General features: G+C 51.2%; 8 protein-coding genes across 8 annotated transcripts; 4 read left to right on the forward strand and 4 right to left on the reverse strand.

Annotated features, from left to right (window-relative positions):
- Positions 1-98: 98 nt before the first annotated feature.
- On the forward strand, positions 99-4,508 carry PpBr36_00103 (uncharacterized protein; the record flags this gene model as incomplete). The annotated part of the gene is made up of 6 exons (XM_029887296.1): positions 99-110; positions 442-1,671; positions 1,762-1,936; positions 2,011-2,749; positions 3,495-4,044; positions 4,332-4,508. The coding sequence occupies 6 exons, from the start codon at positions 99-101 to the stop codon at positions 4,506-4,508; spliced, it is 2,883 nt and encodes a 960-aa protein (XP_029752029.1).
- Positions 3,436-4,571, reverse strand: PpBr36_00104 (uncharacterized protein; the record flags this gene model as incomplete). Its single annotated transcript, XM_029887297.1, has 2 exons — positions 3,436-4,106; positions 4,205-4,571. 2 exons carry the CDS (start codon positions 4,569-4,571, stop codon positions 3,436-3,438), a joined length of 1,038 nt encoding a protein of 345 aa, XP_029752028.1.
- A 1,301-nt stretch (positions 4,572-5,872) lies between these two features.
- Positions 5,873-7,739, reverse strand: PpBr36_00105 (uncharacterized protein; the record flags this gene model as incomplete). Its single annotated transcript, XM_029887298.1, has 3 exons — positions 5,873-6,728; positions 6,794-7,012; positions 7,087-7,739. The coding sequence occupies 3 exons, from the start codon at positions 7,737-7,739 to the stop codon at positions 5,873-5,875; spliced, it is 1,728 nt and encodes a 575-aa protein (XP_029752027.1).
- PpBr36_00106 (uncharacterized protein) lies at positions 7,407-7,643 on the forward strand (the record flags this gene model as incomplete). The annotated part of the gene is made up of 1 exon (XM_029887299.1): positions 7,407-7,643. One exon carries the CDS (start codon positions 7,407-7,409, stop codon positions 7,641-7,643), a length of 237 nt encoding a protein of 78 aa, XP_029752026.1.
- Positions 7,740-9,413: 1,674 nt separating the features above from the next.
- On the forward strand, positions 9,414-10,895 carry PpBr36_00107 (uncharacterized protein; the record flags this gene model as incomplete). Its single annotated transcript, XM_029887300.1, has 2 exons — positions 9,414-9,666; positions 9,742-10,895. Coding segments are annotated over 2 exons (1,407 nt in total), but the record flags the coding sequence as incomplete, so codon positions are not given.
- A 342-nt stretch (positions 10,896-11,237) lies between these two features.
- On the reverse strand, positions 11,238-13,579 carry PpBr36_00108 (uncharacterized protein; the record flags this gene model as incomplete). Its single annotated transcript, XM_029887301.1, has 5 exons — positions 11,238-11,593; positions 11,680-11,897; positions 12,508-12,590; positions 12,671-12,713; positions 12,873-13,579. The coding sequence occupies 5 exons, from the start codon at positions 13,577-13,579 to the stop codon at positions 11,238-11,240; spliced, it is 1,407 nt and encodes a 468-aa protein (XP_029752024.1).
- A 478-nt stretch (positions 13,580-14,057) lies between these two features.
- PpBr36_00109 (uncharacterized protein) lies at positions 14,058-15,109 on the forward strand (the record flags this gene model as incomplete). Its single annotated transcript, XM_029887302.1, has 3 exons — positions 14,058-14,192; positions 14,281-14,405; positions 14,488-15,109. The coding sequence occupies 3 exons, from the start codon at positions 14,058-14,060 to the stop codon at positions 15,107-15,109; spliced, it is 882 nt and encodes a 293-aa protein (XP_029752023.1).
- Positions 15,110-15,314: 205 nt separating this feature from the next.
- On the reverse strand, positions 15,315-16,067 carry PpBr36_00110 (uncharacterized protein; the record flags this gene model as incomplete). The annotated part of the gene is made up of 2 exons (XM_029887303.1): positions 15,315-15,734; positions 15,861-16,067. The coding sequence occupies 2 exons, from the start codon at positions 16,065-16,067 to the stop codon at positions 15,315-15,317; spliced, it is 627 nt and encodes a 208-aa protein (XP_029750917.1).
- Positions 16,068-17,950: the final 1,883 nt, after the last annotated feature.

The following is a 17,950-nucleotide window of genomic DNA, read 5'->3' on the forward strand; positions in this document are numbered from 1 at the left end:
AAGACAACTCAAGAATTCTGAGCACCAATCATGAAAAACAAATCAATTATCGAATGTTGAATGTCTCCTGATCCCAAGGGACCAGCGAACTGTCAAATATGGATACAGAGGTAAGTTGATGCTTGGCCATGGGCTTCTTGAAGAATTCTCGAGTCTGTCTACTTTGAAGCAGACGGGGAAATGATATGATTTGAGCTCTCATGAAAAAAAAAAAAAATGAAAGAGAGAGAGAGATGAAATTACGGGGAGATGGGAGAGTTTTATGCTCATCATCTGCGCTCGCAAAGTCTCGCACAAAACCGCAGTCAATACTGGCCTTTGCTACTCGCCGCAATGCGGGTGAGGTTTTCGATTCTCATTCAACTTGGCAACCCAATTATTGAGTCTGGCGCATTTGTTTCCTCGTCCGTCAGTTTTTGAACTGACTTTCCCATCACTCAGGCCCTTCAGCTCAAGACCATCGAGCTCCGGAGTAGGCCTTTTGGCAAGCGCGCAATCGCATGGTCTGCTGATGCTGAGCTGGCCGTGGCGGCCGACGACTCGGTCTTGGTGTTTATGCCCCAGTTCCCGCGGTTTCATGTCGACTTTGCCGAGCAGAGGCGCAAGCAGGCCGCCGCTGCCGGCTCCTCATGGCTCGAGGGAATCGACAAGATCCAGCCGCTCAAGCCCCAATACGCCGATGGTCAACGCAGGATACCCATATCGCTGCCGAGGGTAAGCCCACGGGTAAACTTTCACCTGTTTGCCACGTCGGGCGTCGACAGTCCCTACGACGGCTGGGTCGACCACGGTACCGAGGACAGCTCTGGCGCAGGTAATGGGGAAGGCAGTGGGAGCGAGGACGACTTTGAAGACGATGCGTTGCCCGACGACGAGATACCCAAGAACGCCTGGAGGAAGATGCCGAATTTGAGGGATCGAAACAACCCTTTCAATGTCACGGGCGCGGGATCGGGCTTGTTCACTAGCGTCGGCTCGTCACTCAACCAAGTTCTCTCCCTCGCTTGGTCTCCCCCAATAGGCCGCAACGATCGCTGTCTGCTGGCAGTCCACAGCGCTGCGGGCTATATAGCCGTGTATGGCGAGCCCCTGGTGGCTGCGGCAGACGAGCAGCGTGGCCACCATCTTGGCAGCATGTACAGCACCGAAGGTTGGGAGGTCCTCTGGGGTGTGGGCGAGCGCCTATCTGTTCCAAAGCAAGCAACCTGGGGAGAGTGTTATCGGTCATTCGCCTGGAGCCAAGAGATATGGCCTGGCAAAGCCTTGATGGCGGTCACGACGGATGATTTGGAGATCGCGATATTGGCGGTACACGCACGCGTATCTGTGGATTGGGAAGATGGGGTCGTGGGAGCCGGATGGCAGATCGAGGAGGTGGCGAGATTCGACGCCAAGGGCCCCCATCCTCCGGGCCATGTTCACGACCTCGACTACGTCCCTGACAAGTCGACAGTTGGACTGAGCTTCGGCCCCAGCTCCAGCAGTGGTGAGGATTCAAAGGAACTTTTGCTAGGATACATCTCGCGAGGATACGTTGGCTTCCGAAAGGTCACAGTCAGACGAGAATGGTTCAGAGAGGGCGATGTGCCTTTTGTTGACGTCGCCGAGACTGATTCGGATGGGAGATGCATGTTCCTAGCCCCCGATGCCTTTATGTCATTTGAGGATAATGTGAGGATTATCTTGTCCTTGTCCTCTTCTGCTCTATAGGTACAAAGTGCCCATCCTGTATGCGCTAACATTTATATCTGATTCAAACAGGTGTGGACAGTTCAAGGTCAAAAGATCTGCCGAGGCGTTATCGCCACTCCGATGGTACCAAAAATTTTCGAGGTCAACATGTCGATTGAGACGTCACGAATCCAACCGCATGCCCTGACGCAATGCGGTTGTGTTTACCCTGGGCCTGAAGAAATATCAAGAAACCCAATACAAGGTAGCTAGTCTCCAGGATCAAGTTTCCATTCCCAGATTTTTAGCCCGACCATGCCAATCGCTAATGAAACACAGACCTTGTTGTACACCCGCACCTGCAAGGAAGCAGTATACATCAACCGCCAGTCTACACCCTGATTCGTCTCTCAGCAACACAGGCGTCAAGGGGCTGGTATGAGACGACAGTTCCGTCAACGAGTAGCGAGGCTGGCCCCAACCCGAAGTGGGCTGTGGCTGTCTCCCGTATACTTGACATATCTATGCCCAAACACATGTTGGGCAAGACGGGAGCCGAGGGCTTAGGCATCGGCGATGGCGATGATGATGAAGATGAAGACAAGAACGACGAAAACGACAACGAGATGGACGACGATGATGAAGATGAGGACGCAGAGGGCGAGGAGGACGTCGACGTTATGCAGAATCATCTCAAGCAAATGGACGCACCGGCATCATCAGCGGATGATGACAGCATCCCCATCTGGCGCGCCCGTCTGTACGGAATCGCCCTGTCTCCAGGCGGCGGCTGTAGCGCAGTCGTTTGGGCCAAGATGGCGGCTGCGGTGGTGGAGCGTGGAGCTTGGCACCAGGCACGCAGCACGCTCTCCTTTCACTGTCATGCTACGCCTTGGGCTGAGGAGGAGGACAAGGTCGAGGTCATCAATGGCCCGCACATTGCAAGACTGTCGACAGAGGCCAAGATGTTCGAGTGGATGTATGGACGCGGGCCTGACGTTGCCGGAGTAACCAGACCAAAGGAGAATGCTGAAGGTATTCCCGTCGTCAAAAAGGCATTCGAGGGCATCGCCAGTTCGTGTGCGTATTGCCGGCAACCGCTGGTACGCAACGGGCTCTTCTTTTTGTGTCCCAAGAGACACAGTTTCGGTAAGTGTGCTTAATGACACTCTTGTAAGCCGTACGAAACTGATTTCGACTCGATACTGACACGAAGTTCGCAGAGATCTGCACTATCAGCAGTTTGCCAATCCTCAAACACGGTTCATCTCGGGTTTGTGGCGTCTGTGGCAAGCGTAGCTTGAGGGCCGAGGCGATAACAAGCTTATTACCTGGTCATCACGATGCTAATCTGACCGATGCGCTGCGGTCCGTAGTCAGATGTGTGATATGTGGTGGAAAGTTTGTGGACTGATGAGGTGGCTGAGTGGTAAATTACACTCGAGCGATGCATGGAGTCTTAGATATTGTTGGGCTTCCATGATAAATGACCCCTCCTCTCCAGGACCGAGAGAAAGTATTGGCTTCATAAATAAAACAAAACGAGCAAGAGCTCTAGTTAGGCAGTCTAAGGCCGTGTCTATCTGCTAATGAATCGATCTATTAGACATTCAATCTAAAAAAGAATCGGGACCTTGTATCCTCAAGTTAAATTGTAACCGAACAAGGATGCGCCCTATAGATCATATCCCACATGTTGCGGCATGCTGAATTTCCCTTGCACCCAACGTCCAACTCTATCAGAGATGATATAGCCAGCTTGCTTCAATCAAACACCTTGTTCATGGCTTGGTGCGCCAGCTCAACACCCAAAAACGTCGCAGCGTTGGCCGGGACCGCTCTCGCCAGAGCCGGTCCGAATCCTGGGAAGAAAGCCTTGTAGCCACCCTTAGCATACAAGCCCTTGATGACACCACCGATCGTGACATTGCCCTCAGCAGTCTGCAGCCGGCTCTTGACGGTGTCAACAGGGAAGACCGGGATCCACATGGCGACTCCAGCCGCCGCGCCGGCACATGTGATGGCCATCAGGCTCAGCTCCCCACTCGGCTTGCCAGTGACAGGGTCGACGGGGGACAACTTCCTCTTGATGTACTCATACGCAGCAAAGTATGCCGCCGACCCGGGGCCGTCACGCGCCAGCGTCGCCACGCTGCCGCGGAAGACAGATCTCACTCCGCCTTCCTTATACAGCTGCCGTACTACGTCGAGACCACCGCTGTAGCGCGGCTTCTCGCCGGGTGCGAGCTGCTTCTGACCCTGGACCTGCAGGATCACCTTTACACGCTCAAATGGTGCCGTGATGGCAGTCATTGGTATGGCGGAGAAGAAGCCGGCGGCGGAAATTTGTGCTATGGAGAGAGGCCCGTCCCGGTTGGACGACGCGCTGCGTACGAGAGTCTTGCCAAGGTCATAACCCCAGAATGAGACGGCGACTGTGAAAAAAAATGCAATCAGACACCTCATTAGCTTTTCTCTCTTGTTCGAGACATTCTCTAGCTCTTCACAGGCGTTGAGCAAACGCAGAACTTACACATGGGGGTGACACCAACGAGCGGCGCACTAACGCCTGCATACAAGCCCCTCATACCATCCCGCGCGACGCTCTTCCGGACAACATCGATGGCAGACGAGTAAACGCCCTTTTCGGCCGTTTGCAGGCGGACCTTGACGAGGTCAAACGGATGACCGACAACGACGGCGCAGACGCCTCCGAAGCCACCCGCCGCGAACGAGCGCAGTTGTGCAGCACCCGCCGAGGCCACAGCCTTGGCCTCGGTCTTGAGCTCCTCCTTGGACTCTGGGATGTGCGGGATGGTGCCGCCGAGATGCTTTGAGGAAGAGTCGCGCACCATGTCTTTGGCGGCTGCAAGGTCGCCCTGTTGCGAAGATGCTGACATGGCTGGGCCTGGCGGATGTGTGACAGGTGGATGTTGTGAAAGGGATGGGTGAATCGTAGTTAAAGTAGAGAGAGTCGACGGCTCGAGGGCAGAAAGAGGCCCGCAGCTATGTTATCCTTTCCAATTGAAGGGGGCTCAGATGTTTGTATCTGTTTTCGTTCGCGCCGCGCTAAGGAAAGAGACAAGCTTCGTTGCTCGGGTCGTCTGGCCACAGAATGCTACCGAAGAGCAAGCAAGAACCGATTGCTACTCTGAGATCAAGATTAATTGCCGGCTGTACGACGTCCCGTATAAGATGAATAGGTAGTTGGTCTATTTATCGTAGGGTTAAGGAGACATAAAACCAAAGCAGACGCGGCTAGTTGCGGAAAATGAAAGCTGATTTGGAGTTCGGGACAATGGATGGGTTTTCTACGGAGAGACGGGCTTTCAAGGTAAGCTAAGAAATCCCACCCACGGCCGACGTCACCTCAGAGAGCATGTACGGGTCCAATTGAACTTCGGGGTGGTGCGGTGCCTCGGCAAATGGGGGGTGGGTTCCCCAGTACCCCAAATCCAAATCCACCGTACAACGAACGCGTTTGGTATGTTCGCGACGACCTTGGATCCACTCTGCTGACCCTGTGTGTGTGGGGTGGGGGGTTCTACATGCTATGTAACGATGTGCGCAGTGTTTGACACCGCATTATCACATGCGTAAGGAACAGGCGCGGAACGAACACCTGACGTTCTTTGACCAGTCTCATGGCCCGCCTGATATAGCATTTTTTTGACTACTGGTCAGGACTAGACACATATGTATCTGGGTGTAAAATGTAAAAGATCCGAGCCTGCACCCATTTTCATCATCCCATGCTACTACCAATTGAAGAAAACAACGGACTACCGAACGTGCAACGGTTACCCACCTACCATGGAGCGGAACAGCGCCGCACTTGATTGCATGGAATTTATTCTGGTACAAACCTCGGCAGCCATGGGATGACAAGACTGTTTAAGTAACAGGAGCAAGCGCTTGACTTTCACCCCTCCCGCATACAGTTCACGGCTAGTTCCGCCTCCCAAAACTCCTTGCATTCTATCTACAATGAACCATCCAAACCGGCAAAATATTCTATCCGGTCAAATGACCTGAACGTTATACATCCACCCTAATGTACCATGCTATTTTACAAAGGAAATATTTCATACATCAGACGGCCCTTTCTTGTTCAGATCCAACAACATCCCTCTATCTTGCGCAAATAAATGTTTGGCTACAGCACCATCCACATTAGATATGCGCATGGTATCTACCCCATCTAAAGCACACTGTAGCTTGGCCTGTGTCCCCCTGCAGGCCCTTGACCGGGCATTGTCCTGTTCAGGCCACACCAGCAGCTTGGGTCGCCTTCTCTTTCGACCTGCACCGTAATATCGATCCCCTTGGCCGCAAGATATGACCGAACACGCTTTCCAACATCTTCCATATCGGCCCCACGAACTGCAGTCACGTGCATGACGCCCAGCAGATGGTCCCCTGGAGCTGCGTGATTATCACCGCCGCTGCGGTCGTCCATCCAGAATTTAGGAACCGCGTAGTTGGCAACCCCACGAAGACCTGTTATGCCTGACAGCGTATCTCGCAGACCGTACTCGACCCGATCCGGGACCGTGAGGAGCAGCCGACGTGCTGAAGAGCTAACCAACGGCATGGCCGAGCCGAGGATAAGCACCGCGATCAAGAAGGATGCTAGAGGATCCCATCCGGACCAGGGCCAATAGTAGGTCAGGGCCGTCGATACGATGACGGCCGCACTGCCTAGCGTGTCGGCCATAACATGGAGGTAGATACCCATCATGTTCTCGTTATCGTGCGAGTGGCCTCCACAGCCCCCGTGGCTATGCCCGTGACCATGGCCATGATCATGTGAATGCGAGTGACCGTGGTCATGTCCGTGGTCGTGGTCGTGTGCATGGTCATGCGAGTGTCCATGGGAGTGGTGACTATGGTCATCGCCGCCATGATGATGATGGTGATGACCAAACGCCCACATACCTATCAAGTTTACTGCCAGACCCGCTGAGCTCACAACGAATAGTTCGGCAAGTCTCTTGGTAGCACGACCCTCCATGATTCTCTCGAACGATTCGAATATAATCTCGACGCTGATCAATCTGCAGTTATATTTCTGTTAGCAACTTTTCCTTCGTCATTTTTGTCTGCTCCGCAGGAAACTCACATGAGAAAAACGCCGTTCGCAAAGCCGCTCAACGTCTCAATTTTGCCAAATCCATATGGAAACCTCTCATTGGGTGCCCATTTGCTCGCAACCGACGCAAAGAGACCAACGGCGAGCGCCACACAGTCAAAGAGCATGTGTATGCTATCACTCAGAAGACCAAGCGAGTCGGTGGCGTAGCCATAAAACGCCTGTACCATCATGAAGGAGAAGTTGATACTGTACAGACTAACATCAGTCCCGGACATCCCACAAAAAACCCAGTCAGCAATTCAGGCACAGCTTATGCGTACCTCATGAAATAAAATATCCTCCTCGAGTCCTTTTCCGTTACAATCGCATGCAACAAAGGCCATTTGGCTGTGTAGGGTAGTATTGAGTTGGTGAACCTCGATCGCTCAGCTGAAGACCCGAGGTCATGGACATGCGTGACGCCTTGCGCAGGGGCATCGTATTTGATATCAAAGCTCGCCTGCGATGGTGTGAGTACATGCTTCCCTCCCCGTGTGGAAGATGCAACAAAGCCCTGGTTGGTTGAAATGGACATTGAAAATTTTGATGGGACATTTGCCTGCTCCGACGAGCTGTCATTATGGTTGCCATGTATGTGTGAATGAGAGTGCGAACAGCTATTCCTTTGGGCGTGGGTGTGGGCGTGGTCGTGGGAATGCGAATGGGAGTGCGAGTGGCCGTGACCGCCGTGATCATGGCCGTGACCATCGCCGTGATCATGGTCGTGGTCATGATTGTGGTCATGGGTGTGGTTGTAGTCGTGGTAATCGTCGTCGTCGTTGTGTGTGAGCGGCTGCTCACAGAGGCTCGACCTCTTTCGTGCGGCATGCTGGCCTAGGTGGCCAAAAGAAGGTGGCGAGCCCGTGTGGGAATGCATATGGCCTGGAGCATGGTGAGAGTGTGGAATACTGGCCGGTAGCGCATATGAGGCCATCGTCAAAGACGGCTGAGATGGGTAGGCAGTGCTTTGTTTGCTGGTTGCACCTGGGGAAAGCAAGTACTGGGAGTCAAGTTTTTGTTTGTTTGTTTTTTTTTTTCAAGAGAAAGGACTGTCGATCCAAGGAGCTACAGTGCCCCTGCAATGTATTTCCTTCCTATCATGAAGCTCAAGTCCTTGACGATATATGTAGGTAGGTAGTTTGCGCGTTCTCCCACCCAGGTTTGCGTCGAGCTTCAGGGGACGAACCAGTCGATATACAGCTCGCTCGGCTCTGTCTGTCGCAAGTGAGGGGGGATTGACTTTGTGATAGAGTTGCGACTGAGACCTTGTGGGTTGTAGTGCTGGGCTAGTCTGTTGGCGCGTTTGGCAAAAAGGGCGACGGAGGAACCGTAGTGTTTTCAGCACCAACACCACAAAGCGGGAACTTTTCACAAAGTGAAGAGGGGAGGCAGATGATCAGCGGGCGCAGAAGGTTTAAAGTTGGATCGCTTAACCGTCTAGAAAGGTCAAAAGTTATACGATGAAGAGCCAAAACAAAGAAATGGCCACGAGGTAAATAGAAAGTCACAGAAAGTAACAATTCGTCGGATACGCTTCATGCAAATGTGAACGAATAAACAAAGGAACGGGTAGACACAGGCGCGACAGCATCTCACGTCCATCCAATCCCAGGGTTGATTCGCCTCGGCGCTGGGCAGGCTTGGCAGGCTACCTATGTTCGACAGGCGGGCGCCCTCTTGTGTCGTGATTGTGCCGCCTTCCTCTTTTAGCGCTCGAATGCCCCTGAGTCCAAGTGGGTCCCTCACTTACTATGACGAGTTAGGCAGTCGGTCCTGTATTTGCCCAACGTCCCGACATCGGGTATGGTGGGGCACATCTGAGATTAGTGTCTATCGTGTTTGACTGATTGGCTGTAGCGTGCTGGTCTCTTCTGACGGATGCGTTGCGCATTCCAGTACTGGAATTACCACATGATGAAACCGTTGCTTCAGTCAATCCCAGTGTCAAAGGGACTTGGTGATTTACAAAAAAAAAATAAAAGACCTGCAGGCCACCAGGCGCTTCATGCATATTTTTCAGCTGCCTACTTTACTTGCCTACCTTGATTACTACGACCTATCACATTAGCTACCAGGCTGTAATGAAGTGCGAGGTTACTGGCCCCTTGGGAGAAGCTACAACCAGCATGCGGCCAAGACCTTGACGCTACAAGGCTCCCCGGTATACTGACATCACCCTTGACATCGATAGACCCAGCTGCTTAAGAAAAGCCCCCCACTAGTGAACTGCCCACGTCGTAGGGTGTGCGCACTGATTGCCAAATCTTCCGAGATCTCGTGGTGCAGCTTGGTAAACGATCTCTCGCTAGTCTCATATCAGGAGCAAGAGCTTCGTTGAGAAGGTCTCGTGGCAGTTGATCGTGACGACTCTGTCCCACGTCAAGCGCGCAGGATTCATTTTGTTTGTTGGTTTTCCCACGTTGTTGCTTGCTCTTCTTTTAAAAAGGACAAATCTGCGCTCCTCGCCCCCTCCCCACACCAAAGTCGCAACTTTGTGTTGATAGAAACAACCACGATGGAATTGCACCTATAGAACTTAAATGACCGCTACTGCTGCAACAACCTGATAATACTTACTTTCACTGGGTTTCTTGGCCAAAAATTCAGTCGCAATCCCTCATATTTCATGACTGCAGCCGCAATGTTGTCCTTCTTCATACTATTCGCAATTTTCTTCTGCAGTGCTCTTCTGGTCCTTTTGCCTTCGAGATACCTGCGCTCCTCATCCAAGACGGGATCAAATACGGATGTTTCGGTTCAAGTTCTAGTGCTCGGGGACATCGGAAGAAGCCCAAGAGTGCAGTACCATGCCATGAGCATCGCAAAGCATGGGGGCCGGGTTGATCTCATCGGCTACCAAGGTAAGTCACTTTACGGGAATGGTTATCCGCAAGAGTCACTGCGGCACTTAAGCCTGAGTTTCTGATCATTCGCAGAAACTCCTCTTCATCCCGAGCTGCTCAAATACCCCAAGGTCAGCGTGCACTCACTGGACCCTCCTCCGCGTGTGTTGCGCTCGAAATCAATTCCCTTCATCATATCGGGTCCCCTCAAGGTCATCTGGCAGGTCTTTACTCTCATCCATGTCCTGGGATACGAGACACCGCCGGCTCAGTGGCTACTGATTCAAAACCCGCCATCGATTCCGACCATGGCCGTTGCGACACTCATCTCCAAGTGCCGCAACACTCGCCTCCTTATCGACTGGCACAACTATGGCTGGACCATTCTTTCGGGCACCCGCGGCGCTCGTCACCCGTTTGTGCGAATCTCCAAGCTTTACGAGTGTCTGTTTGGCCGCTTCGGCAGCGCCAACCTCACCGTCACGCACGCCATGGCGAGACAGCTCAAGCGTGCGCCGTACGGCATCAAATCGCCCATAGTACCCATGCACGATCGGCCCGCGGCCATCTTCAAGCCCCTGAACGACCCTATGGCGAAGCTGGACATCCTCAGCCGCATCCTCGATTCCCGCGACCTGGCCGCTGCCATAGTTGATAGGCGCACACGTCTCATCGTAAGCAGCACATCCTGGACCCCCGACGAGGACTTCAACCTGCTCCTTAGCGCCCTTGTGCAGTACGCAAACAGCATGCAAGACGACGGACAGTCCATTGTGCCTGTCGTGGCGGTGATCACGGGCAAGGGTCCGCAGAAGGCCATGTACGAAGCCAAGATTAGCAAGATGGCTGAGGATGGACTGATACCCAACGTCACGGTCCGAACTGCATTCCTGTCGTTTGAGGACTATGCCGCTCTCCTGGCTTCGGCAGACTTGGGTGTATGTCTGCACATGTCGAGCTCGGGCGTTGATTTGCCCATGAAGGTTGTGGACATGTTTGGGGCAGGGCTCCCAGTGGTGGCCTACTCGGCCTATGAGAGCTTCTCGGAGCTTGTTCGTGAGGGTGAGAATGGTCGCGGGTTCGAGACTGCTGGCGAACTGGCCGCTGAGCTCACGCGTCTGCTCAGCGTCGAGGGCCAGGACGAACTAAAGCATCTCCGACAAGGTGCCATATTGGAAGGCAGCAGGCGATGGGATGAGGAATGGGATGCATCGGTCGCGCGCATCCTGGGTCTTGTCGAAGCATGAAGGACTTGTTGGCGCGAGCAACTTTTATAGCATTGCGATGGCGTTGGTTTCTCATCCATTAAGTTCTTTTTCTTCCGAAGGGCCAGAGGCTGAATTACACCGAAGTGCAAAACGGGGCCCTTGCAATAGTGGCGAATATCCGAACCGGTAGATTCAGAAAACAAAAAAAATCGACACGCTGAAACGTGAGCTATGTTCTCAAAGACGCTGCATCTCGATATGGAACAAATTTATACAGCCTACTAACCCATAACTTCCTTTAACGCCATGCGCGGTCAATCATGCTGCCCATGTGATGCCACCAGACCATGCTTCAAGAAACCTCGTCTCCCGTGGCGTGCCCTATGAATCCTCTCCAGTACTCTCACGGACACATTTCCTTACGATTTTCCTGAATTCTTTGGGATCTTCCCTGAGCAACCTTGCCGCCTCGACGTTCGCCGGGCTTTCCACGTTCAAGTCGGAAAACAAGCTGATGACGCTCAGCAGTATCGTCTCGGGAGTTTGTACGGGGCTCCAGCGCTCCGATGCTGCCTCATAGCCGTACTTGTCTTCTTCGGGCGGGTGAAGGATGCTGATGCAGAGCACGCCGTTATCGTAGATGTTTGGGTGGAAGGGTATCGGTTTCTGAAAAGTCATGCTCGGTGGGAGGTGAGGGTATGTCGGGGGAAAAGAGAGTCGGGCTCGGAAGTTGGCGCCTAGCAAGGGGGTTTTAGTTTCATGGCTTAAATAACTGGTCCAGGATGCGACTGGACCTGCCAGTTGACATCTGGGCTTCACATACCACCATAGAATTTTACATCGTCATCGATCATGAGCATAACGTTCCACTCAAAGAGGTTGGAGTCGTTAACTAGGCCCACTGAGAACCTTGGATTATTGTCTCTCTGCATCTGTTTAAGCTGCCGGCCTAAGAGGAGGGCGGCTGCTGATGTTGACTGAGATGAAGACGAGGCGCCGTTGTAGGACATTGCTGCGAGAGTATGACGGCAAGCGCACCCCCTAAATTCTACTGGTACTGCACGAAGGCGATTTTGTTCTGGTCCAAGGGCCTGATGTGAATCGCGGGTAGAGAAGTGAGTAAGGCAGATAGGTAGACAACCTAGGATCCGTGGCAGCTGCAGACCAAGCGCTTTTTGAATGTGTTCCCCAAAGCACAGCAAGAGATCAAGGTATGGAAACGTTTAGTCTGTATGGGTACGGTGCAGAGCAGAGGTCGGCTGGCGGTCACGCGGCCTTTGGTGGACTAGAATCTTCAACGAGCGGCCTAGTACTTTGGTCGAGGCGGCGATATGCGGCGACCAGGGTTAAGAGGTGTCGGGCGGGGTAGTCACAAATTGGCTGCAAGTGATCGAGTTTTGCGACGTTGGTGCCGGATGGGGTATGTATATAATGTAAGTGCCTGGGAAGTAAATTGAATAAACGTTCCGAAGGTATCGTTCAATATGAACTTGTGAAGTCACAACACGAGGTTGAGAGTCGGAAGAGTTCCAAATAGGAGTTGCACAAGCATGGACTCGAGATACAGCTACAGGCGCGCACTTTCCGGTATCTGGTTGCGAGTCGAGGGGGAATGGTGGGGACGACATTGCTGACCTGCTAGGGGGGTAACCCCTGGGCCGAAGGCGTGCGACTGCCCGTGCTGAATGAGTAGAGGTCACGGGCGGGGGCGGGCCAGGCGTTAAGATAATGCTTCTGTTCATAATCAGCAAAGTTGCGTCCTTTCACAAATGATGCGCATACTCATAATGGGAATTGGTTCTCAGACAACGCACTGAAAGCTCTGTGAAACAGCCTGCGAAAGCCAACATTGGCCGCCTGCTTGGGTATTAGTTTAAAACCGATTGTACACATACAATCCCCCCATCAAGTAACGCCAAAACACAAAGTCGTCCGCCTTCTCGGCAGTTAAACCAACAAAGTATAGTCAAACATCACACGCTCCATGGGACTCCGAAAACCAGTCCATGCCACTACTTTTGCTTTGAGGTTCCAAATCCGGCTATCCCCATCATTGTCAACATGTCGTCCTCCTCATGCTCGCCTTCTATCCTCACATCATCGCCATACTCGGTCTTGACCTGGCTGGCAGCTTCTTTTTCGGCTCGTTTGCGTTCGGCCAGCTCGTGCCGCTTCTTCCTCTTTTCTTCTCTCTCCTTCTCCTCCTCTTCTTTTCGCAGCTCAAGCCTCTCGTCGAGCTTGAACACTGTTTGCTTTTTCCTATTCTCTTGTCTCCTCCACAGCTTCTCAATCCGCTCATGGACTTCCTCAGCAGTGGCTGCCTGCACGTTCATGTTCCGCCCAGTCGCGATCTGATGTTGCGGCGTGTTGATGTGCTCCAGCATCTGAATGTTGTCCTTGAATGTGAGATCGCATGCCTCGCAGTAGAAGCCCGCGCCGCGTCCACGCTTACCCTGGCCCGCCCCGGCGGGCACCAGCATCGTCTTTCCGACCTGCGCGCTGAAGTCCATCATCTCGGACCGTGCCGAGGTGAATTCTTCGTCGCCCGTCATCGGCTTGTGGTACTTCTTGCCCGCCAGCTTTGCCTCATAGCGGGCTTTGCGCTCGGCCGCCTCGGATTCGTCACGCTCTTTGGCCCTTGCGGCGTACTCTTCAGGGTTGCGCGTCTTGCGGAAGGATGTATCCCCCGCCGGGGTGCCATATGCCGAGCTGTTTTTCGACATGTTTGCAGATATTCGAGGCGGAGAGACTGCTGATTTTCTTTTTTGTCGGGAACAGGTGTATTACTGTCGACTGTCGCTTGTGTGGTATGAGCTTCAATTGGGGTGTTATGAAATACCGAACTTGGAGGCAGGCAGTGCAAGGTAAGAAGTTTGTGGACAGCAAGGTGTTGGCGAAAGCTTTCTTCAGTCGCGCTGGTGATCTCTAGGCCGAACAAGATGTTGCTTGACCCATCAGGCAATTCCGACAGTGGATTCCTTCCACTGCATACCATACCCACCTTTCCCACTACCTACCCTAGACTATCTGATTTTCCTAACTGTCTGCCTTGGTGGGGTAGCTCCGACCGCGGGGGGGGGGGGGGGCCATTTTTCGCGATATTTTGATGTCTTGTCGCATCGTATTTCCTCACGCCGTCTCGTGTGGCAAGATCTTGTCGAGTTGTGATCAACGTTGACAAGGATTGTTATTTATTGCAAAATGCTTTATCTCATCGGTCTAGGTCTCTCTGACGAGACCGATATCACAGTCAAGGGTCTCGAGATCGTCAAGAAGGCGGCTCGAGTGTACCTCGAAGCATACACAAGCATCCTACTTGTTGACCAGAAGGTTTTGGTGCGTTGCGTCGCATGCCATATAACTTCATGTCGGCCAACTCACCATACCCGTAATTGTCGCCCTAACAATTCCTGGTGAACAGTAGGAATCCTACTATGGCCGCTCCATAGAAGTTGCCGACCGCGAGATGGTCGAGTCCAACAGCGACGAAATCCTCCGGAACGCCGCGACAGAAGATGTAGCATTCCTTGTGGTTGGAGATCCATTCGGGTATGTATTACCAAAACTCAGCTCAAAAGGGCTAGCTAGCTAGCTGTGGTCCGCGCCGTATCTAACAATGCCATTACTCCAGTGCAACGACACATACCGACCTGGTCATCCGCGCACGTCAGCTTCAGATTCCAATCCGCACAATCCCCAACGCCTCAATTATGTCTGCCATTGGCGCCTGTGGCCTACAACTGTACAACTTTGGGCAGACCGTTAGCATGGTTTTCTTCACTGAGAACTGGCGACCATCCAGCTTCTACGACCGCGTGGCCGAGAATCGCGCTCTAGGCCTACACACTCTGGTCTTACTGGATATCAAGGTTAAGGAGCCCAACTTTGAGAGCTTGGCCAGGGGGAAGTTGGTGTACGAGCCTCCGAGGTTCATGACGGTCGGAACATGCGCCAAGCAAATGCTCGAGGTGGAGGAAGAGAAGGTCAAGGATGGAGCTGAGGGCGGCGTCTGTGGAGGCGAGGCTTTGGCCATTGGCGCTGCGAGGGTCGGTGGTAAGACAGAAAAGTTTGTGGCGGGCACGCTTAGGGAGCTTGCCGACAGCGCCGATGAATTGCTTGGTGCGCCATTGCACAGCCTTGTGTTGTTGGGGAAGAAGACACATGAACTGGAGCACGACTTTGTGCGAGAGTTTGCGCTGAACCAGGATAATTGGGATCGCATTTGGAAAGCAGACTATCAAATTCAACCATGAGGGTGTGGATCCTCAAATTTGAATGTCCTAAGTCAGGTTGGGAGACAACATGGTTGATTGTAACGAACTAGCTGTCTACGGTTGGTTACTACCTTTTAACTTTGTTGCTCATCCGAACAACTGTGGTCCCAGCTCTGGTGACCAGTCCTCTATCAGTTCCTGTCGAACTGACTGATGTTCCTTGCAACTCACAACTGCCCCCATCTTAGTTGGCCTTTCTCCAGGTCAGAACCTCATCCTCGCTAATCTCTCTCAACTTCTGGATAGTTGGGGCCTTGCCCGTGACAGCACCTTGCGCGATGTCGGCGGCTCTGCTAATGAAGTTCTTGTTCACGACCGAGTACACAGCCGAATGCGTCTTGACACGGATGATACCGATCCTAGGGTCATCGGGGCTACCATCGTGCTTGCCGTCACCCAGATCGCCGACCCACGCTTTAAGGTCCTGCGAATAGTACTTCTTAACCAAAGATCGGTCCGTCTCGATACTGGCCTTTCCAGAAATGGAGGCCCACTCGCCTGAGGTGTTGATGAACGAAATGTTGATGTGCGGGTCAGAGGCGAGCTCGTCTGTCTTGCCGGACTCGGTATTGGTGTGAAAGAGGAGATCGATGCCTCCCGTCTCCTGTAGTTTTGGTAATTAGGTTAGCATCTTGTTTGTGATTCCTCGCGAGGCCCTCCCAGCTCCTAGTAGTGCTGGGATATTGTCTGTCAAAACATGGGCAGGTTAGGTAGGCAGGCAGATAAGTACCTTGGCAGCCAGGGCCATGCAGCGGGAGTGCAAGTAGCTGGTTGTGCTGTCGCGAGTAGTCATCATGCCGAACTTGCAGGAGTCCATGAACTTTGCGAGATCATCAATCTTCTCCTTGGTGGTCGCAGTGGTGTCGAGGTTCTTGGCCTTGTAAGGGTCCTCGGGCTTGTCGCCAACGTTTGTGTTGGAAAAGGTGTTGGATGACATTTTGATGGTTGTTTTCTTTTGTAGAGTATTAAGAGGTAAGTGATTTTTCTTTGTGCGGTTCAACGTTCAAAGATATCAAGGTGAGAATCAGAAGGTCAGCAGAGAATTGAGATGGGCAATTGAAGTAGAGAACATGAGCTGGGGAGGTAGGAAGGCAATTAGTATTTATTAGACGTGTTTGCTCTTGATAACCCCGTAAAATTGATGTCATTATTTGATGTTTGGTGCGCACCTGCCGCCCAGAGTGTGTGTCTAAGTGCAAACTGCAGATCAAGTCGTGACGTCAGGCAAAAGCCGTTGCGGCCTTCCCGGTCTGGTGCATGCCGTTTGTGTAAGTCGATTCGATTGAAAGCGCCCGACCAACAAAAACAAACCCACATCAAGCCTCATCGAGCATCATCGCGGGTAGTACCCCGCAAGAGCCCGCTCTTCTCCGTAGTATGAGCAAATACCCAAGGTAGGTAGGTACCTAATAAACAAACAAGTCCAATCAATTCATTAACAAGCCTATCTACCGATTCCAACGCCTCGCCGCGATCAATGCTTAGAAGAATCTATACTTAGGTCTCGCCCAGCCTGAACAAACAAATAAAACTATCCGAAGACTCCTTGCAACGGAAAACAATACGGAGAGAAAAACCAAAAGAAGAGTAGGGCTTCTGTTGCAGTAGATAGATCTTGGCATCACATGACCAGATGAGCTTAGTCAGCGCTGTGCACACCATAAAAGCGCTGCCACGCTCGTTAGCCTAAATAGCGCACCCTACCTAAATACATGGCTCTCCTACCATTCATGCAAACTGCACGTATACGTTCGTGTGCGTTAATTATAAACCCGGTACAGCTGTAGATTATAAAAGTCTCTATTTTACGCAAATTGCAATTATATATTAATACGAATAACGTGTAATTTATCTATTTTTCTTTATTTATACCGCACACCATATTTACGACCGAAAAACTCCAAAAATCGCCAACAGCGCTCAACTTACGCGCCTAATAGCTTAAATGGTTTAAAACGTACCGTTAAAATACCGAAATATTACGCATTTGGAAATTGGTTAATCTAAACAAACAAACCGACGAAAAACTCCCAATATTTAAAAAATTTACCGAAAACGTTATAAAATCGTTTAAACGTTCCCGATTCGACAATTACCATGCAAATTTACGAATTTGGAACTTTAACCCGCCTAAAACTAAACGCAAAATAAATTAAATCGCCAAATCGTTTACAAATATAAATAAACCTGTTTTTAAAGGTTTAAAGGAACCTGTTATATTTAGCAGTTTTACGCCCTCCAAAATAAAACGCGCGGTAAATAAAATACGCGAAACGCAGGAATTATAAAAAAATTATATAAATAAATAATTCCGAAAAATTAATATTTTTTTGCAATAAGTTATAAAAAATATAAACCCAACGTATTTTAATACGGCGTTTTTTACCGTTTAACGCAACGGTTGGAACACGTTTAAAAGGATAATTAAAACGTTTTAGGAAAAATTCGCACTTTTTTTAACGCACGCTAAAAAACAGGTTATTAAAAATTATAAAATAATTTTGGTTTTAGTTCGTATAACAAATAATAAAGCGAATTGGTTCAAAATTTACGATTTAGTTTACGAAAAAGCCCGGAATTACAAAATAACCGATTTTAAAAAAGATTTAACGATTAAAAACTTTATTAAAGCAGGAGGACGCTTTTAACCCTTTTGGGCTATAAACGTTCGGAACGAATTAAATAAACCGGATTATACGATTATTTTTAAATATATTTTTAAATAATTTAAAAACGTTTTTCACGACGATATTACCGACCTTTTAATAGGGGGTAACCGCAATTTCGCTAAATTTTATGCGATATTTGGCGGATCCGTTA

This window comes from Pyricularia pennisetigena, chromosome 2 (assembly GCF_004337985.1).
Source record: "Pyricularia pennisetigena strain Br36 chromosome 2, whole genome shotgun sequence".
NCBI lineage: Eukaryota > Fungi > Ascomycota > Sordariomycetes > Magnaporthales > Pyriculariaceae > Pyricularia > Pyricularia pennisetigena.